The 19,232-nt window shown below is 51.6% G+C and overlaps 1 protein-coding gene across 3 annotated transcripts in view; it reads left to right on the forward strand.

The window, feature by feature from the left end:
• The window catches only part of LOC133351105 (multiple epidermal growth factor-like domains protein 6), a 117,043-nt gene that overhangs the window by 87,655 nt on the left and 10,156 nt on the right, over window positions 1–19,232 (forward strand). For 2 of the 3 annotated variants that reach the window (XM_061566052.1, XM_061566053.1), the window contains 14 exons: window positions 2,181–2,306; window positions 3,529–3,660; window positions 4,202–4,339; window positions 5,874–6,005; window positions 7,240–7,368; window positions 9,233–9,361; window positions 9,959–10,087; window positions 11,102–11,230; window positions 12,341–12,469; window positions 13,671–13,799; window positions 14,886–15,014; window positions 16,995–17,126; window positions 17,721–17,849; window positions 18,908–19,036. In XM_061566052.1, coding sequence (XP_061422036.1) covers window positions 2,181–2,306; window positions 3,529–3,660; window positions 4,202–4,339; window positions 5,874–6,005; window positions 7,240–7,368; window positions 9,233–9,361; window positions 9,959–10,087; window positions 11,102–11,230; window positions 12,341–12,469; window positions 13,671–13,799; window positions 14,886–15,014; window positions 16,995–17,126; window positions 17,721–17,849; window positions 18,908–19,036 — 1,821 coding nt within the window. The remainder of the gene's footprint in view (window positions 1–2,180; window positions 2,307–3,528; window positions 3,661–4,201; window positions 4,340–5,873; window positions 6,006–7,239; window positions 7,369–9,232; window positions 9,362–9,958; window positions 10,088–11,101; window positions 11,231–12,340; window positions 12,470–13,670; window positions 13,800–14,885; window positions 15,015–16,994; window positions 17,127–17,720; window positions 17,850–18,907; window positions 19,037–19,232) is intronic. The other variant, XM_061566054.1, reaches the window with a different exon arrangement.

Raw genomic sequence — 19,232 nt, forward strand, 5'->3', positions numbered from 1 at the left:
ATTGGCCGCCGCGGCCACGATGTGACGGTGTGAGTAAATCGGTTGCTCGTGGTTGTAATCCCCAATAAGGTGGTGGGGAGGGGTGGGGGGGTCGGGGTCTACAGTGGGTTTGCTTTGTTGTGTTTGGGGATTTTAAAAAGGAGAGAAAAAAATGTAACTTCCCGTTGTCGACTTTGCACAGGTGTTTGGATGGAAGCGATGCGGTGGGCTAATTCCATGTTTTTTTTTTTGCACCGTTGCAGTCATAATTTCTCGCGTTATTGGTGAGACCCCCTTAAGCCCTATGAAATCCCTGACCCCTGTTTCTCCTGCCCTCTTAAGATCCCCACTGAACTCGAGCCAAGCAAGGAGGGCTTTCATTTTTTTCACAGAAGTGAGCTGAAAAATAAGAGTTTGAGTTACCAAACAAAGCATATTAACAACAGATTTGGCAATGATATAAATAATTAGGGGCATAATGATTCATTCCTCTCACCCCGGGCCTGGTATGTTTATGAATTGTCACAATTCAGGGTCAAGATTCGACGCAAGAAAAGATAATTTTAAACGTTGTGTTGAACTTTTTAAGGGCTGATAGTGGCTGCAGGGGTTATGTGATGCCATTAAATGCAACGTATGAAAATTGGAAAAAAACGTATTGCTTGTAGAATACAGTGGTCAAATGTAAGATTAGAAAAATGTACATTTCTTTACAAATGCACCCAGGTAAATGTGTCACGATTTTAAGAACTAATAACACGAGACGCCTCATGCAAAACCATATTTTTGCGGCTCTGCTGTACAGCTCCTTTCATGGTTGTTTTGCGTCATTGTTCGGCACGATATCCGACGTTTCGGACCCAAAGAAGCTCCCAGCATGCGGAGAAAATCTTCAGACGTCGTGCCGAACAACACGCGGCAACAACATTTCCAAATCCCCCTTCTCGCTGTTGTACAAACAACGCTATTGGTTGGCGGCACTCGCCGTGGTAGAAATATCGTCTTCCTGGAGAGGAGTAAGTGGGGAGGCAGTTGGGACTATCATTGATTTCACCGTCGTGGGCACAACAGTAGCTAGGAGATGTTAACTACCTCGCCCGGTACGCAGGAGGTCGTGGGTTCGATCCCGACCCTGACGCCTGCTGCTGCTGCTGCTGTATATTTGGAGCTTGCGTGTTTTCTCTCTCATCATCATCACGGTGGCTAGGAGATGTTAACTACCTCGCCTGGTATACAGGAGGTCGTGGGTTTGATCCCGACCCTGACGCCTGCTGCCGCTGTATATTTGGAGCTTGCGTGTCTCTCTCATCATCATCACGGTGGCTAGGAGATGTTAACTACCTCGCCTGGTATACAGGAGGTCGTGGGTTTGATCCCGACCCTGACGCCTGCTGCTGCTGTATATTTGAGGCTTGCGTGTCTCTCTCATCATCATCACGGTGGCTAGAAGATGTTAACTACCTCGCCTGGTATACAGGAGGTCGTGGGTTTGATCCCGACCCTGACGCCTGCTGCTGCTGTATATTTGGAGCTTGCGTGTCTCTCTCATCATCATCACGGTGGCTAGGAGATGTTAACTACCTCGCCTGGTATGCAGGAGGTCGTGGGTTCGATCCCGACCCTGACGCCTGCTGTATATTTGGAGCTTGCGTGTTTTCTCTCCTCCCGTGGTCACGTGGAGTGCCGTCTTGGCACTCTGGGTTTTCCCTTCACATTTAGAATCGACGTCACGCGTTTCGAGTATGTGGCTGCCGCTATTCATTTCCGCTCGATCCGTAGGCCACTTCGTTGAGCTATCATTCGTCAGTCCAGTTCGCTTCTAAACAAGATCTACATATTCTTAGGTGTTTTTGGTAAAGTCACGTAGGTAAAACATTAAAATTAATAAAAGTAAAATAAAATAAAAATCACGACGTTTCGGAGGCAACACAAGTCTCCGAAACGTCGTGATTTTTATTTTATTTTACTTTTATTAATTTTAATGTTTTACCTACGTGACTTTACCGAAAACACCTAAGAATATGAATCATTGCAGTCACGAAAGCTTCAAACCAAGATCTACATAGCTCAGGTGGGCCTTACCTGCTAAGATAATATAATAAATAGTTCACTGCCCTGCGCGATGGCCTCCCGTTTCCCCGTGCGGTGAGCTCGGTGCGTTGGGTTTTTGCGAGCGCGTGCTCGCGCGGCTGTGTTTGCAGAGTGCGCTGTCGGCCAATACGGAGCGAACTGCCGCTGGGAGTGCGACTGTGGCGGGGCGCCCTGCGATCGCCGCACGGGTCTCTGCAGCTGCCCTGCCGGACACACGGGGATGTCGTGCGAGAAGGGTGAGGTGGCCTGTGAATCGTCGTCATCGACATTATTCTTCTTCTTGGTTCTTTCGGTAAAGTCACGTAGAAGGGAAATTATAAAATAATAAAAACTAAACATAATAAAATGCAATTCTCACGACGTTTCGGCCACAACGCAAGCAAGCAGCCGTCCTCAGGTGAAGAACAGGGCTGTCGGAAAGACAGCGTCCGAATGAACACCACCAAGCTTGGCAGTGTATATTTAAGCTGGGTTAGAGAAGGAGAGCGCCTTGACAAAGGATATTACATATCAACAGAGGAATTTAGCATATTATGGAAAATGCAGGGTGGTGTTCATTCGGACGCTGTCTTTCCGACAGCCCTGTTCTTCACCTGAGGACGGCTGCTTGCGTTGTGGCCGAAACGTCGTGAGAATTGTATTTTATTATGTAATATTTTTATTATTTTATTATTTCCCTTCTCCGTGACTTTACCAAAAGAACCAAGAAGATGAATCCCTGCAGTCACGAAAGCTTTAAATCGAAATCATTATTATTATCATCGATATCCATGACCATTCGTGAGCCAGGTTGCCCCACACCATGTGAGCGGACAAAGCTATTCTTGTGTATGTATGTTGAACTTCTTTCGCACCGTGCGTAAGCCAACCGTGCTAATCGGAGGTGCAGGGGAAGCACAACAAACTAAACACAAAAAGCAGTTCTAAAGAAATTAGTTTTCAATTTCGATTTAAAAGCGCATAACTCCAGTGACTTCAGAAGCGCTTCTGAAAGCACGCGATGCAGTGACCGTCTTTGTTCGATGGCCTGCCAAAAGCCGTTGCTGTGAGGATGACCGGCGTTTGCGAGATGGTTTATGCTCCTTGACGAGATGAGCAATGTATTCTGGTATATTTGTAGCAAGCATTTGGTCCGTAATGAGGGCGACCTTCTATTGCATTTGTTCAGCAACCGATAGCCAATGCAGCTCAGCAAGCACCGGACAGACACGGTCAGATCTCGCAGTACCCGTCACGACAGCGTGCCCAAGAATTTCTTGCACGCCGCAGCCTGGTCATGTTTTTTGCCAGACGTCCCGTAGAGCAGTGAGTTGCAATGATGGAGCCTCGTCGATGCTACGCCACGCGCCACCGTGGTGGCTACGTCACGACTCAATAGTGGCCGAACGTGTCGTAGAGCCACCGTCATGAACGTCTGTAGGATCTGTCTTTACTTTTGCTGTTGACGTGCGGCCGCAGATTGCGCGGATGGCCTCTGGGGAGTTGGCTGCAAGGGCATCTGCCCCGCGTGTCAAAACAACGGCGCGTGCAACAAAACAACGGGGAGGTGCGCCTGTCTGCCCGGGTTCTCGGGGGCCTCCTGCCAGACCCGTAAGTAAAGGTGGACTCACTGCCGCCCTCGGTTGTTGGGCACCGGTTGCGTTGTCCCATCCAACGATTCAACCATAACGCAGTGAATGGTATTGTCAGTTACGTCATCATACAAAAATATATTGTTATTATTATTGTTTTGTATAGTGCCATTCGCAGAAACAAATGTCTCGCGGGGCTGTACAATTAAAAAAAAACGGAATAAAATGTCGAAAAAATGTATTATTTAAAAACAAATGTGAGAGCAAACTTCACGTCAATGAAGGTGCTGCGGCTGCGCTACGAACCCGGTAGTGACCCCAGTTCGATTGCTGCTCACGGTCAACACCAGTGACGAGTGTCTGAACCCGTCCTGGGCATCCCTTGGTACCTGTTGCGGTGTGTAAACATCACGCACTCGGGGTGTGGTGCTGGCAACTCACCCCCTCGTGCACCATGCCGGCTTTCGTAGGCTCTCGCTGCCAGCGCTTGCCCCAAACATTCGGCTAAAGGCAGCAAAAGAGTTTGATCGCCGATACCCGTCCCTGTGTTCCCCTGGCAGCGTGCGCTCACGGCTTCCACGGGGCGGGCTGCCTGCAGCGCTGCTCCTGCCAGAACGGCGCGGCGTGCGAGCCCGCGACGGGACGCTGCGTCTGCGCCGCCAGCTGGACTGGACAAGACTGTAGCACGCGTACGCACGGTCATTGACTGCTCGTGGCGCTCATCGCCACTCTCGCACCTGTCACGCTCTCAACGCATTCGCACGGTCGCCCACCACCGATTAGCACAGTTGGCTACGTACGGCGCGAAAGAAGTTCACCATACATAGATGCAATCTCGATTTAGAGCTTTCGTGACTGCAGGGATTCATCTTCTTGGTTCTTTCGGTAAAGTCACGTAGAATGGAAATAATGAAATAATAAAAATAAAACATAATAAAATAATTCTCACGACGTTTCGGCCACAACGCAAGTAGCCGTCCTCAGGTGGAGAACAGGTCTGTCGAGGAGACAGAGTCTCGACAGACCTGTTCTCCACCTGAGGACGGCTGCTTGCGTTGTGGCCGAAACGTCGTGAGAATTATTTTATTATTGTTTTATTTTTATTATTTTATTTATTTTTATTCTTTTATTATTTCCATTCTTTACCGAAAGAACCAAGAAGATAGATGCAATCGCCCACTCTCATCCACTCGCACTCTCGCCCAAATCAGCTGCTCTCCACTCGCCCACTCACACGCCAATCCAATCGATAATTCGCCCACCCACACTCTCACCCACTCCGCCCGCTCTACCTGCATATAAAATCACCCGCTCGAACGCCCACATGGTTTGCCCACCCATGCGCTCGCTCACTGACACGCTTACCCACTACTCGCACGCTCACCCAGACACACCTGCTCGCCCACCCACAGATAGTCCCACTTGTCTGCATTGTTTTGTAAAAAAAAATAGCGATTTGTTTTGCTTTTCTGCACGGGGGATTTCTTTCAGCCACGTCTCCCCTGAAAAGGAGAGCCGTGGCGGTGCCCATGCGCCCTTGCACACGGTCACGTGCAGCCCTTTCGTTTATCCACTGCTGGATGATGAGGGCCTCCACACTCCGTGCAGGCCACTGGGTTGATTGTCAATGCTTCGCTGCTTTGCCCAGTGCGTTGTCGGTTAACGCGGGGAACATTGACGTGGGAGCAATATAAGTGCAGCACAACTGACAAGGGAACAGCGATACAGAGACAAGCAACTGTGGGCCGGTTTCGTCCTTGTCAGGACTCGTCAGCGCAGTATAGTCACCAATGCTCACTGCTGCGAAAATTTGGAATCCACGCTTGTACACGGGTTCCAACAAGCCTCATGGGGTGCCGCGGTAGGAATATGTTAACTACCTCGCCTGGTATACAGGAGGACGTGGGTTCGATTCCGACCCTGACGCCTGCTGCTGTATATTTGGAGTTTGCTTGTCTATTTCTCCGTGGTCACGTGGATTTTTTTTGTCCGGGCCCTCCAGTTTTTTCCCTCCACATTACCAAACGTGCGTTTAAAGCATTTGGCTGCTATAAATTTCCACTCCATAAGCCACTTCATTGGGCTATCGTTTGTGGCCAGGTCGCCACATAGCTCAGTGGGCCTTACCTGGTAAAAAAAAAAGTGGTTTTAGTTTTTAAAAAAAATTGTTTTAGTTTGTCCCCTCTTTGCCTCTCTCTCTATCTCTCTCAAATATCTCTCTCCCTCTCTCAGTGTGCGAGTCTGGCCGCTGGGGGCTCGCGTGCAAGAACCTGTGCCACTGCAGCAACGGCACGGGGAGTTGCGATCCTGTCACGGGGCTCTGCGCCTGCGAGCCCGGCTACACGGGGACGCACTGCGACCAGCGTGAGCGAGAAGGGTGGGGGGGGGGGGCGTCTCACGCAACGGCGATTCCGGCCGTGACTGTGGCGATCGGGCTCCCAGGTCGCGGTCCGTGTGGCCAGAATCAGACATTTTTTCCCACCACCCGGGTGAATCCCGTTGAGCCGAGAAGCTTCTTTTCAAGGGAGACTCCGCCGGGGCAGACGACATCGGAGCAGAGAGCGCAAGGGGCGATCTGACCCGCTCGTAAATTCTTCTTCCGACAAACAAATTAGCGAAGAACGCATCGTAGATTGAACCTGTAAATGGTTTCCACGAATGTTGGCGTATTTCACTCGCAACTATAATGGTTAAAGCCTCTTTTTGTTGTTGTTCATGATGACGACATGTCCATGATATTGATTGTTTACACTCACAATACATGCATTCAATTAGTAACTTCGATAAGTGCATAATTTACATTACATACGACTTAGATGATAATGTTGCATTCAGGCCAATGGATGCACACATTTGCCAATTCTGGAATGTAGAGCCAATGTGCAATGTCCAATGTGGTATGTTCCCCTACGCTGCCTGTTTGTTCGTGCGTCGAGAGCGGCCGTGTCGTGGCTAGCGCACTGCGCCACCAACTCGGTGGACCGAGTTCGATTCCCGCCCACGGCCAGCATCGGTGACGGATATCCGAACCGGTCCTGGGCCTCCACTAGGTCGACTCAGCCTTAAGATTTACATTTGCTGCGGTGTGTCAACATCAGCACTGGGGGACGCAAAGACGGCCCGGGCGCGGTGCTGGTCACCTACCCCCCTCGCGTGCTGTGCCGACCTTCATAGGTGCTCGCTAGCCACACTTGCCCGAACAGTCTGTTAAAGCTATTTGGGAAGATCTTTGTGTGTGTGTGCGTGCGTGTGTGTGTGCGTGTGTGTACAGGGGAGCGGTAGTGTAGTGGTTAGCACGCTGCACTACGAACCTGGCGACCCGGGTTCGATTCCCGCTCACGGCAAACACCAGTGACGATTATCTGAACCGGTCCTGGGCCTCCCCTAGGTCGACTCAGCCTCAAATGAGTACCTGGTGCGGTGTGTAAACATTGCCGCTAGGGAGACAAAGGCGGTCGGGCGTGGTGCTGGCCACCCACCCCCTCGTGTACCGTTTCGGCCTTCATAGGTGCTCGCTAACAGCACTTGCCCCTACAGTCTGTTAAGGCTCTACGGGGGATCTTTGTCTTTATCTTTGTGCGTGTGTGTGTGCGTGCAGGGTGCCCAGCGGGGATGTATGGCGAAGGCTGCCAGTCCAAGTGCCGGTGCCAGAACGGCGCCGGCTGCGACCACGCCAGCGGCGCCTGCACCTGCGCTGCGGGCTTCATGGGGACTCACTGTGCCCGCAGTGAGTTTCGCGGTTTCATTTCGAAGAATTTCGTTCGGCATTTCAGCCTCTAGGCCAGTGATTCTTAACCTGGGGGTGCGATATGTTCTTTATGGGGGTGCGAGACACGGACATATTTTTTCAAGAAGGTAAATCATCGAAACAGAAATTACGCACTACTTGGTTTCATAAAATCGGTGTATTTAGTAACATAAAAAAATATAACGATTGCGTACCAAAGGGGTGCAAGGCTGCAGTCAAGGTTAAGAACCACTGCTCGAGGCAAAGTCACGCACGACAGTGACGCCGGCGTGTGCGCTCTATTCACGTATTCACTCCCCGTGCGCTTCAATGAACTCAAGTTTTTTTTTATGATTTAAGAAATTGATAAACAAAAATAATTGCCATCGTACAGAACATACTGCCTCGGGAAGCTGTCGGTATTATTCGACCAAATTACATACTGAATAAAAATCACAAGTAATTATCCAGTCCTGCCCGCATAATTCCATGCGCACCATTAGTGTGAGCCCATTCTATGATCATGGATGAATCTATGGATCATAACATACCGAGTCAGTTCGCTACAATTCTAGATGCTGTCCCCGAGGCCACTGAAATGTTCTTGGAGGCCCGGTGAAAAATGCTCAATGGGGCCCCATTGGACATTCATGAGGCCTTTTGCATCTGAGGCCTGGGGCAAAAGCTGCCCCAGCTATGTATGTACCTTATATTGAACTTCTTTCGCACCGTACGTAGCCGACCGTGCTAACCAGAGCTACCCCATACCCCCCCCCCCCCCGGATGTGAGCTGCGACTGGGGAGCACTCCCTGTGTGGCAAACACGCTCGCACTGCAGCCACGACTTGAGAACGGAAATCCCAAAAACGTGACCTGGAGTCGAGACGCCTTTCCAGACGATGGGTGACCCCGCACAAGCGTGCAGTAATACGCGCTCAGAGTAATCGCCGTGCCAGGCATTTAAAACAGGATATTACAAGCAAGCACTGATTCAAACCGATTTAGTTATTTTGAAATGTAGTCACTCGTGACATAATTGCTAATTTTTCTATGATGCGATTAATTCTGAAATATGCGTGGGTTTGAAGTGACCCAAACTTTAGGACTTGGTGCAACTCTTCTTTGTTCCAGGATGAAACATCTTTTGGGAACGTACCGACCATTTCCCGAAATCACAAAGACAACAAACCCGTTGAGTTGATGAGCAGTGAAAGCATTTGTCGCTACGACGGTGCTTCTCAAACTCCAGCCCACGCAAGCACCTCCCACATCGGACACCCTTACCCGGTTCACCGATGTTCTTTTTTTCCACTCGCGTGTGAAATATTTAAGCCCACGAACCTTGCAACGCAACCGATTGCCGGCACCAATGGAAAGCCGCACTGTGAGGGGAACACTTGGAGTGGAGTTTAAGAATTACTGTACCCTAGCATTCTGATATAATTAACGATCAGCTTAAATTGTGTTGGCATGACTTGACAAAGACTACGGTGATATGGTGTGATTGTTTGTCGTTTGTTTCGTTGGTATTTTAATCAAATACAATTTGGATTTACGTAGCGCCAACATTCAAATCCATCTCAAGACACCGTGCACACACCATCGGTGGATTTTTGACGAAGAGAGAAAGGCAGTCGGTCATAAGCAGAGGAAGAGGAGGGCAGGAAAGTATTGAGGCTTACCTTGAACAGCGGCATGGATTGGACACCACGAATGGCCGAGGGAACGGAACTTCAGACAAAGGGGGCAGCAGAAGAGAGGCAGCACCGTCGCCTGTCCGTTTCGTATCGTTGCTCGCTTGTTCCTTCTCCTCTCTGCAGCTCCCCTGTCGCGTCTCCACCGTTGCGTTGTCGCGTCGTTGCAGCTTGCCCTGATGGATTTCACGGCATGGACTGCAAGCTGTCCTGCCGGTGCCACAACGGAGCGCCCTGCGATCACGTGACCGGGCTGTGCCATTGCCCCGCCGGCTGGATCGGTCCCAGCTGCAACCAGAGTGAGCGGACGCAGCCCCCTGCCCTCTGGCACGGGGAGACGAGAACTCACCGACGGGTTCTACTCACGAGCACCGCCTATGAAGGCCGGCACGGCGCACCAACACGCACGCGGACGGTTACGACAGCGCACACGAGGTGGCCAATGACGCTGGGCTCAGACGAACACCAGCATGGGGCACTTGCTGACTGCGAATGTGCTGTGATGGTAGTCAGCGTGTTATGATGATAGTCAGTTGGCTATGATGGTAGCCAGTGTTATGATGGTAGCCAGTCTGCTGTGATGGTAGCCAGTGTGCTATGATGGTAGCCAGTTGGCTATGATGGTAGCCAGTGTGTTATGATGGTAGTCAGTGTGCTATGATGGTAGTCAGTGTACTATGATGGTAGCCAGTGTGCTATGATGGTAGCCAGTGTGCTATGATGGTAGCCAGTGTGCTATGATGGTAGCCAGTGTGTTATGATGGTAGCCAGTGTGCTATGGTGGTAGTCAGTGTGCTATGATGGTAGCCAGTGTGCTATGATGGTAGCCAGTGTGTTATGATGGTAGTCAGTGTGCTATGATGGTAGCCAGTGTGGAGCGTGCGTTGTGCCCGCAGGATGCCCCGAGGGCCGGCACGGCAAGGGCTGTGGCCTCACGTGCCGCTGTCTCAACGGCGCCGCCTGTGACGTCGCCACGGGGCGGTGCGCCTGCACCCCGGGCTGGGCCGGGGTGCACTGCCAGGAAGGTGGGACCACCCTTGCACACGTGTGTCTACATGTGTCGACATGTGTCTACATGAATCTCCACATCTACATGTGGAAGCAGTCGAGAGGATGCCGGAGTGCGATGAGATGCGGGGATAATGGCACGTGGGTCTCTGTGTTCCGGGTTCGTTGATGTGACGAGAGGCGAGGCACCGGATAGAAGCGCTTCGAGCTCATGGTCCTCGTGCAACAACGGAGGTCTCGGGCGAGAGAAGAGCGACGCAGGGTGCGGTGACATACACGTCACGGTGGTATTTGGCGGCGGTGTGGTGGTGGAGTGGCCTCGCAGCAAGAATGGGGGCTGGTAGATTTTTGGACTTGGGCTGCCCTTCCGTGTCTGTACGCTTGTTGAACTTCTTTCGCGCCGTACGTAGCCAAGCGTGCGAATCGTAAGTGCGTGGGAAGGACGACACACTGACCACAAAAAAAACCTGTTTTCAAGAAATTAGTTCGTGTGTTCTAACCCATTTTGCACTGGGTTTCCGCCAGGCTCTCTGATTTCCTTTAATGGTTAAAAACAAGCGTACGGTGGAACTGACTCTGGCCAAACATCCCCAATGCTGAAAAAATAGCCGCACATTACTCGGGCAATATCACCCCCGACTGAGGAAGTTTAGCAAGAAGTTCATGCAAAATGGTCTTGAGACTCAGTGAGGCTCTCCTGGGTAAACAACCATGACAATAAAACACATTCCTGCGGAGGGAGATGGTAGGAACGTTGGGTTGCTCGGTCAATGGCCAGGGTCAACGGCGGCGTGGTGTATTCCACAAATATGCTCGACTGTGAGGGCGGGCACAAGCCAGCGTGAGTAGGTTAAACGTTGAGTTTTATAAGGGCACCACGGGGTGACCAGCTGGGGAGACAAAGGCAGCCAGGCGTGGTGTTTGCCCCCGCCGCCCCGTGCGCCGTGCCGGCCTTCAGAGGTGCTCGTTTGCAGCCATTGCCCCAACAGTCTGTGAAAGGCCCTTCGGGGTTGATCTCTGTCTCCGTTTAGTTTGTCCCGCCGGGCGGTCTGGGCCTGGCTGCGTGCACGAGTGCACGTGCCAGAACTCCGGGCGCTGTGATCCTGTCACGGGCGCCTGCTCGTGCCCCCGCGGATGGACCGGCCTCTCCTGTGAAATGGGTACGCAACGCACCAGCGCCGCACCACCGCCCCTTTTAACTAACACCGCCACTTAACTAACACCGCCCCTTGACTAATACCACCCCGAGCTGCATTAGTCTTCGTTCGCTTCACGATTCTACACGAAACGTTCCGGTTGAGGATGATTTCATTTAGCCCGGCCAGAAATCAAGGGACCAGGATAGAGTCTCATATGCAAGAGTGAGATGGGTCACCAACACGAAACATTCCAGAGCATAAAAACAAAGTACATCAACAATGAAGCAAATATCCATAATATAGTTTTTTTTTTTTTAGTTAGATCGCGTAAATATAAATGTGTCGTTAAACCCGCCGCCACCCGACACAGCCAATTAGTAAGGTTTGTCACGTAAACAAAATTCGTTACCAGTTCAGCACACCGGCGTGTTGGAGAGTAAACCCACAACAATTAAAATTGTGGCTTTAATCTCCACGATCCAAACTCGGCAACTTTACCCACAAATTACTTGGCAATAAGCTCCACGCACGCGACATCGCCCGGCGCTGCCAGGAGATCGACCGATGCGGCCCACTTGCAGGCCGGCGCTGCCTACACCTTGAGCCGCACAGGAATAGCTGCCACGGTGGTGGGGGGGTCCCCGGGTCCCCGGGTCCCCTGCCACAGAACACCTCGGTATGCACTGCACGGGAGGTGCGGGATAAATATTAAGTGATGGCGATGACGATGATGACGACGACGACAATGGCGAACAAGCCCCACGTATGACAGGGCGCGGTGGTGGAGGTCCTCATCCAGCAGTAGATTGATGGAGGGGGGGCTGCGCGCGTGCGTCATGTTGCGATGTCTCGTCAAGCGGCTTGGTGCGGCGTGCGCGTCTCTCTGTCTCGCTGTCTCTCTCTGTCTCGCTGTCTCTCTGTCTCTCTGTCTGTCTCTCTGTCTCTCTGTCTGTCTGTCTTTCTGTCTCTCTGTCTGTCTCTCTGTCTCGCTGTCTCACTGTCTCTCTGTCTCCCCATCTCTCTGTCTCACTGTCTCTCTGTCTCTCTGTCTTACTGTCTCTCCGTCTCTCTGTCTCACTGTCTCTCTCTCTCTCTGTCTCTCTGTCTTGCTGCGTGCTCGCGCGAGTGCAGAGTGCGAGGAGGGGAGGTTCGGCGAGGGCTGCCGGCGGCCGTGCAAGTGCGCCAACCGGGGCTTGTGCGACCGGCTCTCGGGGCAGTGCGTCTGCCCGTCGGGTTGGACGGGGCCCACGTGCGAGGAGAGTAGGTTCCACCCATCCACCAACTGACCCGCCCACCAACCCACCCACCAACCGACCAACCTAACCACCCACCCACCTACCGATACCCACCAACCAACCGACCCACCCACCCACCAACCAACCGACCCACCCACCCACCCACCAACCGACCCACCCACCCATATGCACCCACCCACCCATACCCACCCACCCACCAACCAACCAACCCACCCACCCACCCATACCCACCCACCAACCGACCCACCCACCCACCATACCCACCCACCAACCGATTCACCCACCCATACCCACCCACCCACCAACCAACCCACCCACCCACCCATACCCACCCACCCATACCCACCCACCCATACCCACCCACCCACCAACCGACCCACCCACCAACCGACCCACCCACCCATACCCACGCACCCACCAACCGACCCACCCACCAACCGACCCACCCACCCATACCCACCCACCAACCGACCCACCCACCCACCCATACCCACCCATACCACCCACCCACCCATACCCACCCATACCCACCCACCCACCCTTACCCACCCACCGCCGACAACGGGGCGAGCACAAACAATCAAAAATTCCACTGACGTCTACAAAGGGATCCATCGACAATTGGGGTAGGGTAGAAGCTGGATATGAGTGCACATTCTGTGGAACAGCTTTTTGTGTGTTTAGTTCGTTGTCCTTCCCCCGCACCTCCGATTCACACGGTTGGCTACGTACGGTGCGAAAGAAGTTCAACATACGTACGTACAAAAAGCCCTTTTTCGGATATAAATCAACGCCATCCTTGCATGCCCTCTTCACCGAGTATTATGTTTTTGTTTCCAAGAACGCACTGAGACGAATCGAAGTGCTTGCTCTCGCCGACGCTGAACTCCAGAGGGATTTTGGCCTACTCTTCCGTGAGACTATCCACTTTACCCCACCACAGGCGGACCTGCCGATCGACTAATTGTGGTGCTTGCGTGGACAGAGGTTGGGGGGTGGGGGGATTTAGGAAATTGTTAAATTCATCTAGCGCCCTCTGGAGTGCGCTAAGTCCGTTGCCTTAACCATCACACCATGGCAGCATCCCGCCCGTACGCAATGCACAAACGATTAAAGCGATGTTGTTGAAACTCCCTTGCACGCAGGAGGAAAGTGAGCGGTGTCGTTTTGTGCCCTCCCTGCGCGTGTGTGCGCGTGCGCCGCAGCGTGCCCCGCGGGACAGCACGGCCTCCGCTGTGGGAGCCGCTGCGACTGCGAGAACGGGGCTTCGTGCCACGCCGAGACCGGAGCCTGCCGCTGCCACCCGGGCTGGCGCGGCAAGCGCTGCGACAAGCGTAAGCAGCACCCCCCCTCCGTTGACCCGCTCACTCGCTCGGAAGGAGCGAGCGAGGTCCCCTCTATGAGCCATGAAAATGGTCTTGATCAGGTTAATGCAACATTTCTGATGATCGGAGCTGAAAGAGGCTGCATTAAGTGAAAAATCGATTTAATCTCTTTGGGCACAGACATTTGGTGGCTGTGGCCAAAAGATCATCAACTCACTGCGCTTTAGAATCTGGTTTAAATATGTGTGGTTACCAACATTTGAACCCGTGAGTCAAGAGGCTCAGTTGGCCGACACAGTGTTAGGCACTTGAGCGACTTGGTCTTTACTGAGGATTTTTTTTTTATTCTATATCACCACAGACCTGACGTTCATTCAGAAAATGAAACAACAACGCACCTCGTCAGAGCTCCCTCGTGTCTCTTATACCCTCTCTCGTGCATCATATTACATTTTTATTTTATTTATGAGCGAAAACATCTGCGCTATGCCGATCTAGCTGCCGAAGCACGGCATCATGGCTGGAACACAGAAGTCCGACCAGTGGAGGTGGGCTGCAGAGGTTTTGTATCAACATCTACAACTAGACTGCTTAGAGACCTGGGAATTAAGGGCCAGAGCCAGCGTTCGGCAATCAAAGCTGTATCGGAGGCGGCAGAAGGCAGAAGTCAGTGGCTCTGGATGAAGAGGAAAGACCCCAGCTGGGCCCCGAAGTGAGAGGGCCAGGAGGTATGCGGTCAACAATGCTTGACTCAGGGAGGAGGACGCCCCTGCCATGCATAGTGCCATGGGATGTTGGCTATCAACAACAAGGCAACTCCTATGACTAATTGGGAATGGGACGCAAGCGTAGGATTGATCACTCTGTCGCTGGCCGCCTTTGGGGAGGGTGTATCGTGTGAAAGGCCGAAACACCCTAGGAACCAAAGGTACACTACTGACGATGCGCTCCCCAAATTTCACCAGGCTCACTGTTCATGAACTCTTGGAAGTGCTTGCACAAAGGATAGTAACATCTCATCCTGTGTTCTTGGAATCCCCCCCCCCTCTCCCTGCACACGTGACTTCACGGTGCCTGTGGATCGTGCCCGTGCAGCCTGCCTGCCGGGCCAGTTTGGAGCGGAGTGCGCGCAGCGATGCACCTGCAGACAAGGAGCTCCCTGCAACCACCTGACGGGGGAGTGCGGCTGTCCCCTGGGCTTCACCGGCAACGGCTGTGAGCTGAGTACGTGGCGTCCATCCACCCCGGCAGCAGCAGCAGCAGCAGCGAACCCTGTGGTCACTGATGACCAGCGGTGACATCGCTAACTCGATGCACTTTAGAACGTGCTTTCATCTCAAGCGGCTGCCTGGAATCCAACTCAGGATCTCAGATGTAGTCTCTTAGGTTTTTTCGGTAAAGTCATGTAGGTAAAAAATAAAATTAATAATAAATAATAGAACAAATAATAGAAGTAAAATAATAAATCACCGATTTTTTTTTTATTATTATTATAGAAATAAAATTATAAATCTCTGATTTATTATTTTATTTCTATAATTTTTTTCTATTATTTATTTATTTATTATTTTATTTTTTACCTACGTGACTTTACCGAAAAAACCTAAGAGTATGAAATCCTTGCAGTCACGAAAGCTTCAAATTCAGAAAGGATCTCAGATGTGTTGTCTCCTAAGCTGCATGTGTTTTCGGGGTTGTGCCGCCATGTCGTCGGGCACGATGTCCGACGTTTGTTTCCCTACGTGCTGGGAGCTTCTTCAGGAGCTGCGGTGTAAGAGAGACAGTCTATCTTCTTGGTTCTTTCGGTAAAGTCACGTCGAAGGGAAATAATTAAATAATAAAAGTAAAAATAATAAAATAATTCTCACGACGTTTCGGCCACAACGCAAGCAGCCGTCCTCAGGTGAAGAGCAGGTCTGACTGTCTTTCCGACATTATGGCCGAAACGTCGTGAGAATTGTATTTTATTATGTTTTATTTTTATTATTTTATTATTTCCCTTCTACGTGACTTTACCGTAAGAACCAGGAAGATGAAACCCTGCAGTCACGAAAGCTTTAAATCGAAAGAGACAGTCTAGTTCCGAAGGACGCTGCCGGCACACGGAGCGGAACGCCGGGTGTCGTGTCCAACAGCACGCGGCACGACCGCGGAAAAAAACACAATGCAGAGTTGTACGGAAAATCCACGACAACCTACTTTTATACTATATATTTGTTTTTACTCTTCCAAGACGTCCACTACTACTATACTAAAAACTATTTTTTATTTTACCGTGTAAGGTCCACTGAGCTACGTAGCTCTTTTTCAGAAGCGACCTGGCTTTCACAAACGATAGCTCAACGAAGTGGCTTATCGTCGTGTGGAAATAAAAAAAAATACTCTTAAACGCGTGATCTTGATTCTAAATGACGAGGGTATAACCGCAGGACCCGGAGAAAAATCCACGCAACCACGGAGAGAGACACGCAAACTCCAAATATACAGGCGTCAGGGTCGGGATCGAACCCACGACTTCCTGTATACCAGGAGAGGTAGTTAACATCTCGCGTCAGGGTCGGGATCGAACCCACAACTTCCTGTATACCAGGAGAGGTAGTTAACATCTCGCCACTGTGTAATCTAGTGACACCAGAATCACCGAGTACGAGCGTTTGCTCTATGAACTACAAGGTAAATGCATTATTGAAGCTCGTTTTCACGTGCTTAAGACATAAAGTAACGTATTGATTTCATGGGTGACTATTGAAATAATATATATCAATCAGTGTGTGTCAATATCATTTTTGTTCCACAGCCTGTGGGCCTTCTGGACTAATGTTTCCCAGCATTACGTTTTGTAGCGGACATATTCTAGACTGAGTTCACATTTGCGGTGAAACGGACCCACGTGTAATTGTTTTAATTGCATTACCCACAATCCACCGTGGTAGTTCATAAAACATTGAGAAAACTACATAGGAATGTATTTGTTCTTCTAATAAATTACACATTTCGTGTTGTTTGCAATTCGACCTGAAGGCTAAACTGGACATTTAATGATAATTAACATGAGTATATATATATAGTCTGTTATTGTTTTTCTAGCGTGGCTTCGACAAGCTGCTGCTGCTGCTGCTAACACGTTGTAGCGGTGAACAGTGAACGGTGGTGAACGGTGGTGAACGACCCACGATTTAAACTCTTGTTTTCCCGCATTGACAGCCTGCCCGCCGGGCACCTTTGGGCTGGACTGCAAGCGGGTTTGCCAGTGCCAGGCACCCACACAGCAGTGTCACCCGGTCACGGGGCAGTGCCACTGTCTACCCGGCCACCATGGACAGCGCTGCCACCTCGGTGAGTAGCTCACACGGCGAGCGAGCGTCGTCGTCCTCGCTGAACCGCACCTCTGGTTGGCACGGTTGACGACGCAGTTTGAGGGTCGACACTTTTCTTTATTTTTTCCACGGGCTCACGCCGTCCGCGTCCACCCTGTTCCGTTTCTCTCCCGGAAGCGCCTCGATCGCGCGAGTATTTACGCCCTCGGATCGCGTAAGTATCAGCACTATGCGTACATCAACAATTGGCAAGGCCCACCAGGGTGCGCATCTTCTCTTCACGTCTTGTTAGCTCCATTACCCGAAACTTACACGTGCGTACGCGAAGCAAGTTACGCATATTGCGTGCGATGTATTCTGATGCAGCCCTGAATAATTGTTGGAAAGCGATTGGATCACTGTTGCGTGCGGGGGCGGCGGGGGGAAATCGTTACACACTTGCAGTTGAATATTCGTGGCTGTCTGTGGCTGCTTTATATGCATACCAAGTCTTCGCGTATGGCACGGGCTATCCAGTCATATTCCTGACAATTTCGCGATTAAGCCCTCGCTCTAACAACGAAGCGTGCTCTCAACGAAAGCGTCCCACTTCTGTCCTCCCCCCTCCGCCCAGCCTGCCCCGCTGGCCGCTACGGCTCGGGCTGCAGGCAAACGTGCAAGTGCGCCAACGGGGGAAGCTGCGACACCACGTCGGGCTTTTGCGATTGCCAGCCGGGGTTCACCGGAGCCGACTGCAGCTTGCGTGAGTGTCAGTCCCCAAAAGTTCACCGGAGCAACCCCGTCCCGTTCTCCGGCGCCTCGCCCGGCTCCCAGCGTGATCCCGAATCGACTGCGAGATCACGCTTCCCGTTCACCGTGTGCCGTGATTGGCGACCGCTTTCGTGGCCCTTCTGCGGCCGTCTGGAACGCTTATTCCTTCAGATATTAGAAATCCACTGGAGCTATGCACTTTTAAATCGTCTCGGGTGAAAACTGATTTCTTGAAAAATGGTTCTTGTGTTTAGATTGTTGTCCTTCACCCCCGCACCTCCGATTAGCAAGGTTGGCTATGTATGGTGCGAAAGAAGTTCAACATACATAGAATGTATAGCTCCTATTCCTTATTCCTATGTTTGTTACTCTTTCCCCAAGTGTTGTTGCATTAGCTTTGCTCCGTGGGTTCGCCTGTCCGTAACACACAGGGCACGGTAGCTCTCATAAAGACTTGCCCTGAAAAAACACCTGTCCAAATTAATGAACAATTTGAATACAAATGAACGTTTTTATATTGCACCATTCGTGCAAACTGCATTTCATTATGGTGCACAATCTGCAACACACGGAGATGCATGTATATATATCAAGATGTGTTCAGCCAATTAATAGTGTTGAAAGATGTGGAAGGAAATAGTCTATCCCATACAGAAGGAACAGATGGAGTTTGGTCCACGCTGTTTTTCGTACTACCTTCTGGCAAGCCAGGGTATTGGCACCTCGACGCCCCCACGGGAAGGGAGTTTCCCAACGCTTGTTGCGACGGTGATTCACCAACCCTCGTTGCTGCCTCTACGGTGCTGGATCACAGACGACGTGCACAGCCACCGCCGCCCGACAACCCACGGCCCTCCCCGGCAGAGCCGCTACCCGAGCCCCCTTTTCTCGTCGCGACCTGCATCTCGCACGAACGCGACCATTATCATCATCATGGCCATCGGAAAATTGAATCTTTCCGAGAAACCAACGCAACGTTGGAGAGAAAGAGAGAGATCTTCGCAGAACCCGTGCGGTCACGTGACTTCTCTCCCCCCTGCCCGGCTGCAGCTTGCCCGGCCGGCCGCTACGGCAAGGACTGCGCGCTGGCGTGCGCGTGCGGAGGGGGCGGAGAGTGCGACCGCGTCACGGGGAGCTGCAGCTGCCCGCCCGGGCTGGCGGGGCCCAACTGTGGTGAAGGTGAAGAAGGGGCACAGTGATACATTCTTTTTTTCGATCATTGTAAAAGATGGCAGTGAAACTCCTCCACTCGCTTTTGGTGACGGGGTGCGAGGAGTGGATGGATCCGATTAGAAGTCATCCGAATAATTTGCAACCTCTTTGTTAAACCACTGTTGGTCATGGTGGGGGGGGGGGGGGGGGTTGCTAGACTATA

The sequence above is a fragment of the Lethenteron reissneri genome, chromosome 36 (genome assembly GCF_015708825.2).
Source record: "Lethenteron reissneri isolate LAM-NWPU_2019-01 chromosome 36, ASM1570882v1, whole genome shotgun sequence".
NCBI classification, from domain to species: domain Eukaryota; kingdom Metazoa; phylum Chordata; class Hyperoartia; order Petromyzontiformes; family Petromyzontidae; genus Lethenteron; species Lethenteron reissneri.